This window comes from Colobus angolensis, unplaced genomic scaffold, assembly GCF_000951035.1.
Source record: "Colobus angolensis palliatus isolate OR3802 unplaced genomic scaffold, Cang.pa_1.0 Scaffold83, whole genome shotgun sequence".
Taxonomy (NCBI): domain Eukaryota; kingdom Metazoa; phylum Chordata; class Mammalia; order Primates; family Cercopithecidae; genus Colobus; species Colobus angolensis.
In genome coordinates, this window is record NW_012122154.1 from 2412044 (window position 1) to 2418827 (window position 6784).

At 36.3% G+C, this 6784-nt stretch overlaps 1 protein-coding gene across 1 annotated transcript; it reads left to right on the plus strand.

The window, feature by feature from the left end:
• The first annotated feature begins 4040 nt into the window (after window positions 1–4040).
• On the plus strand, window positions 4041–4792 carry LOC105503076 (keratin-associated protein 3-3). The gene has a single exon (XM_011929811.1). The coding sequence runs from the start codon at window positions 4124–4126 to the stop codon at window positions 4418–4420; it is 297 nt and encodes a 98-aa protein (XP_011785201.1). The 5' UTR covers window positions 4041–4123; the 3' UTR covers window positions 4421–4792.
• Window positions 4793–6784: the final 1992 nt, after the last annotated feature.

Genomic DNA, 6784 nt, shown 5'->3' on the forward strand with positions numbered 1-6784 from the left:
ATAAAGACACAAGTCAAAATCTGAAAATGCATTGAAATAAAACCACAAGAATACATGCAAGGAAAAGAGTAGGACAAGGAAGGGGAGAAGCAAATGGTTTTAAGTACGCTTGTTTTAAAATGTCCTCAGTGTACCTGTTAGTCCCTTCAGAAAGAAATTTCTCAGGGGATTCCATAGGCTTTTTACAGCTCAACCTTAAATGAACAGAACTTAGCAGCCATGGAGTCTATGGGACACAACAGAGGATACTGTCAATAAGAGATTCAGTCCATTCACTCATTCATTTGTCCATATTTCCTGAGTGCTTATCCTGTGTCAGGAATCACATTAATGCCAGGAGTAGAAAGATAAAAGAAATGCTATTACCTCAAGTCTCTAGTGCCCTCAAGTCTCTCCCAAATCTGGTGAAGGAGAAAGACAAGTTATAATCACAATAATTGTAATGCTGAGGGATTCTGCTGTGACTGGGAGGTGAACAGCATGGCATGCAAGCATACAGAAAGAATAACTAAAACCCAGATTTGGTGATTCAGTGTCAGAGGTGATAAATAGTTATGGAAAGCCTCTGAGTTATCCAGTCTAAGCTTTAAAAGATGAATAGGCAGCAGGAGAGGTAGGGAACAGTTGTTCCAGACAGAACAACAGCTTAATAAATCATGGAGGCAGCAAAGAGGTTGGTGTTTTTAAGCCACAGTAGGTAGTTGGGAATGACCAGATGAACAATGCATTGAAGAGGGTGAGGCAAAGACAGAAATACAAAGACCCAGACACAAGGGGCTCCCCAAAGCAAAGGAGTTTGGACTGAAACTTTGAAGCAATGAAAGATTTCAAGCAAGAGACCAATATAATCATGTTTTGCTTCTAACTGTCTCTTTTCATTATTAATCTTGGATTTACGTCTTCACTGTTCCGGATCCCTCCATTGACTATAGAAAGATATAATTAAAACTGGACTTCTTGGATGTGTGCTTGTGCGTGTGCGTGTGTGAGTGTGTCTAGATTTTTAGCACTCCAAAAATCTACCATCTCATCAAGAATCACCATGCTTTTCCTACAATTGCTTAAAGAAAAAAGATACCATTTGTTTTTTAAAATAAAATGCTTAGTATCTCTGACACATAGTTTAAACTTCCATTTCTAACCACATAAAAGGTAGCTCAATCCCAATAGGTCCTATATTTAGTTTTTAACACAGCGGCTCCTAAACCATCTAAATCATCTCACCTCTCTATGAATCACTATCATCATTTATAAACAAAGGAGAACAATTCCCAGGTCTCTTAGACCACTGCAGAGAAAATACATTTTAATAAAGTGCTGCACGTCTTGTTAATAAAAGAGAAGAACTTATTATAATAAACTTGTTGCATTAAAACTGTTTGTAATCTGTAACCTTGTCTTATTTATGATTAGAGAAACACACTGTTCTGCATAAACAGTAACAGTTTCTCTAAGCTTTTATGGTGAACTTAAAGTAATATTGTATCCCAGGTAAGAAGCTGATAGCTTTCTGCCATGAAATTCTAATCCTGAGGGTCTGCAAACCATGTTTCCTTTGTAATGTTTCCCTCAAAATAATTTTTTCTTTTATTTTTTGTCTTTTGCCCTTAGAATCCAATCTTTTTCCTTCCTATTATAATGTATAATAGCAGCAACTTATAATAATATGTTATGTGTATGAAAAATTCTTCCCCCAAACTATAAACTTCATGAGGGCAAGGATGGTGCCTATTTTGTTTATTGCTATATATCCAACATTTATTACAGTGGCTGGCACATAGTAACTGCTCAGTAAATGTCTGTTGAATTATTTTTTAAATAATAAGTGAAATAATAATCAGTCCTAAGTAAAAGGGTGCACACTTTGGCAGGTATTCATACAAAAATAAATCTGGTGAAAGTCCAGGAACCAGCAGATATCATGAATTCTGTCTTTCAAGCAGAGCCATAGAGAGCTTTTAAAATTTTTAAGTTTGTTAATTTATATGCCAAGCACTTTCTCTAATAGTAGATGTGATTATTTATTTATTTATTTATTTGTATAAACTTCTAATATAAATGTTTGCTCTTTCCTATAAGGTTGCTCTCTTGCTTACCTTCATCTCTTTTTCTTTTCTTCTTTTGACTGTTTCTTTTATCTTTACCTTGCCTTGAATTTGATCTATAATTTGCTTTAATCATGATAATAATTTATTTTTGCATAGCACTATATGGTTGTCCCTGAGCTTTCACCCTTTTTATCACATGTGAACCTCGCAGTAATCTCCTGAGTGGAGGAATATGTATGTTATTACCCTAATTTTGCACAGAAAAAAGATGAAGCTCCTAAAAGTGAATTACTTACCATAACAAGGAAGGTAACCAGCAGCACCAGGAACAGTCAAGAGCTCTTCTGTGGTCCTCTTACATATACATCCCCATTCCCAAAACATACAAACATGCACACCACCATGTACCACTCTACAGGTGTGCCTAAAGGAGGAGGTGGGAGGGATGTGAGAAAAACCATGGCTTGCAGGATACATGAGACCAAGCTGAGCAGAAATGGTTTGAGGTGTATACATGATATTGGCCACAAGCCCACCACCTTGTGCTCCCTCTTAAACACTGAACTATGCCTGCAGTCTAAATAGTGTACTGATACTAGAATCCAGGTCTTTCCTACCACAGCTACATTTGATTTCAGGAAAAAATGCAATACCTTGTAAAAAAAAAAAAAAAGAAAAAAGAGAGAATGAAATGAAGTGTCAACAGATTAATTTAGCTCAGGCTCATAAGTTTCCTTTGGTAATAATTTTACTTGAATTTTAGTTTTGTATTCTTATTATTTTATTTAGTCTATATAGACAGAAGCTAAAAATTCAATTTGCCTACAATTAGCAATGAAGGAAAGAAAGCAAGCCAGCTCTCAATAGAAGACAGATGGCCAATATGCATATGAAAGAATATTTCAACCTAGCTGGTTATAAAAGAAATACAAACACAACAATCATAAAATTGTGTTTTTCACCCAAGAAACTGGAAAACACCTTTGAAATAAAGTGTCTGTCAATGGTATAGGAAATGGGAATTCTTAATCAAACACACCTGGTAAAAATAGATAATTTGAAAAAAAAATAGGTAAATAGAACCATTCTGAAGAGCAGTATGGCAATGATATGAAAGGCCTTAAAACTACTAGAAATTAACATTTGCCCCTATAATTCTACCAAATAATTAATTCTGTTTCTGAAAGAATCAAAAATATGCACAAAGATTTATATACAGAGGTGTTCTATTGCCACAATTATTGTAAAGTTGAAAATAACCCCAATGCACAGTAATATAAATTTTTAAAGTAACATAGAAGTGCAATTATACAATAAATACTAAGAAATATTAAAAGTAACACTATCAAATATCTTTTAAAATATAAGATAATTATATACAGATATATAGGTATACACAAAGGCAAGTTTCAGAACCTATGCACAATATGATTCCAGTAATGTAATGTAATGCTAAACAAACGTATACAAAATATTTGTAGTAAAAAACTACAATAATAAGTGTTTTATAAAGTTTTTCCATATTTCTCAATAGCATATTTCTCCACGTTAATGTAATTTTGATCTTCAAAAGCCTCAAAGCTAAAAGAAAGTAAAATTAAGTTCAACTCTTTAAAACAAGAATACTTTATCAGACAAATTGGTATAGATAAAATGTCAGATTAAAAACAAAGCAGCACTGGAGATCAGGCCCACATATTGTACAGACTCACTGTCATGCAGTATTCCCCAGCAGGGCTGGTGTTGAAAATATAATAACAGAAGGCTTTGGTGATACCTCATAAAGTTTGTGTTCCAGTGACAAATAGCAAGGGTAATCAGTTCAGATTTAGCAATGAACTCAAATAAAAGTTAATTAGGAAAATGGGGACTCTTTACAGTGTCTAAATGTCAAACAAATTAAAGAATAATGGGTACACTAACATAAACAAGAACCAGGAAAGAAGCCTCTTGGCTGGACCAACTCCCAGTGGAGAGGATATATAAGAGCCCCAGAGAAAGGAGAGATATTCACACCTCAGAAGACTTGTCCTTCTTTTCAATCAAACCCATAAATACCACAGACGCTGATTGCCATGGATTGCTGTGCCTCTCGCAGCTGCAGTGTCCCCACCGGGCCCGCCACCACCATCTGCACCTTCGACAAATCCTGCCGCTGTGGAGTCTGCCTACCCAGCACCTGCCCACACACGGTTTGGTTACTGGAGCCCACCTGCTGTGACAACTGTCCCCCACCCTGCTACATTCCTCAGCCCTGCGTGCCCACCTGCTTCCTGCTCAATTCTTGCCAGCCAACTCCAGGCCTGGAGACCCTCAACCTCACCACGTTCACTCAGCCCTGCTGTGAGCCCTGCCTCCCAAGAAGCTGCTGATGGATGGCTACTTTGCTCAGTTTCTGAGATTGAAAGAGTCAGCATAGAAGCTTTAGCGTTCACGTATCTCAGTACCTACAACTAATGTACTCTGCTTTAGAAATTAGAACAAGGATGTTGCTATCACAATCACCCCTTGCAAATAAAAAGAGATCAAGAAACTTTCAATGACCATTCAGCTATAACCAACTGCAGTCTGAATTGGTGGATGCCTACAGCTTCCTGAAGCTGTTCGATTCCTTCATATTAAAGTGTCTCTTTCTGTGGGTGTTTTGGGAATTCTGTTTCCAGTCTTGGGTGCTATCTTTCTGGAAATTAAGGAAGTTCTTCATGATTATCCTAATAAATTTTACATCTCTGGCATAGCACAAATGTCTACAATTATTTCTGTTTATTTCTGTTCATTCATTAAATGTGTTTCTTAACTCTGAACATTGGCATTTTAAGAAAAACTGGGAACCTTAGTGAAACTGAAAATGATGGTAGTATGGACAAAAATTTAATTTTGCTGTTCTTGCTGTTTTAAGAAAATTAAACGTCCTTGCATATAAGATGGTCTAATACATTGGCATATTTGAAAGTAGACTTTTCCTGACTTGTCCTCCCAAAAAAACTGGTTTCAGACAGGTTGAGAAATGTTGAACATTACTGAAACACCAAATATGACAAAATACATAAACTAATCCATATGACATGAGCTATTTATGAAAAAATTATAATAATGTCATTATTTATTCAACTAAGATTTATTAAATGTCCATGCTGTGTCCTGTGTTTTATTATCCTTGCTGAAAATAAGCTAACCATCTGGCAGGTGAAACAAATACAAACACAACATCCATTTGTTTCTTCCTACAGTTAATAATTATTTATCAAATGTCAATTGCTGTGTTATAATTTAAAAAATGATGTGTTCTACCAGCAGTATTAGTAAAGTGCTGTGGGATCATAAAATTGAGAACAATGAAGACTGTTGTCATGGGGGTAAAGTGGGAAAGACATGGTCAAAGAGGAATTGACTGCAACCTAGGAGCAGAGAAGGAGGAGAGAATTCAAGATGGAAATACTCTGTTCTTCTTGCTCTAGACATGTCACGTTTGCAACACGAGTAGCTGTATCTAAATGGAGTTTGGAAAGCTATTCTGGAGAGGAAGAAGATATATGTAGGTAAGTGAAGAAGACTGTGTAAAAGTTCTCAAGTACCTACAGAAGGCGCAGTTGCATATATGCTGGCTGAAATTCCATCAGGCACAGCAAAGAGTGGCTGCTGGGTGGTTAGAAGTTGAATGGCGATACCAGAGGTCATTCACTATTAACAGACTTTGAGGTTCCAGCCTACCAGGGTAGAAAATAGGATTGAAAAAAAATTGAAGAAACTAAGAAGCCTGTGGGAAAGTATCAAGTGGTGAAACAAGGATGAAACTGGAGTCTCAGAATTAGCAGGAGTTAAAGAATAGACAATAAAAATTTGAGAGGGAATGAAAGCAAAAATTTTCGAAATTTGATGACATATTTTATTAACCCACATATTCAAGAATCTCAACAAACTCTTAGCAGGATAATTGCAATACACACACACACACACACACACACATATACACACACATACACACCCCACCTACACATATCATAGTCAAACTGCTGAATAACAATTAAGAAAAAAAAAAAACAAATCAAATAGAAGGCAGCAAAGAAAAAATGAATGTCTGACTTCTCTTTAGATAAAATGGGTGTCAGAGGAAAATCAAACCTCATTTATAAGGTTCTAAAGGAAAAAAATTGTGAACACTACAGTCTGCAAAAACAACCTTCAATATTAAAGAAAAAATAAAAACACTTTTAGATGAATAAAGCTGACTTCTTTTTTAAGTGCCTGAAGATCTATACTATAAGAAACACTAAGCAAGTCCTTGTGGTTTAAGAGTAATTTTACCTCAACGACAAAAAACAAACAAACCAGTTCAGAAAAGGACAGAGAACTTGAATAGACATTTCTTCAAAAAAGATATACAAATAGCCAATAAGCACAGGCAAAGCTACTCAGCATCACATCACTAATCATTAGCAAAGTGCAAATCAAAACTACAATGAGACATCACCTCCCACCCATTAGGATGGCTACCATAAAATAAATAAAATACAAAAAACAAAACGGCCAGGTGTGGTGGCTCATGCCTATAATCCCAGCACTTTGGGAGGCCAAGGCAGGCAGATCACTTGAGGTCAGGAGTTTGAGATCAGCCCGGCCAACATGGGGAAATCCCATCTCTACCAAAAATACAAAAATTAGCCGGGTGTGGTGGTGGGCTCCTGTAATCCCAGCTACTTGGGAGGCTGAAGCAAGAGAATCACTTGAACCTGGGA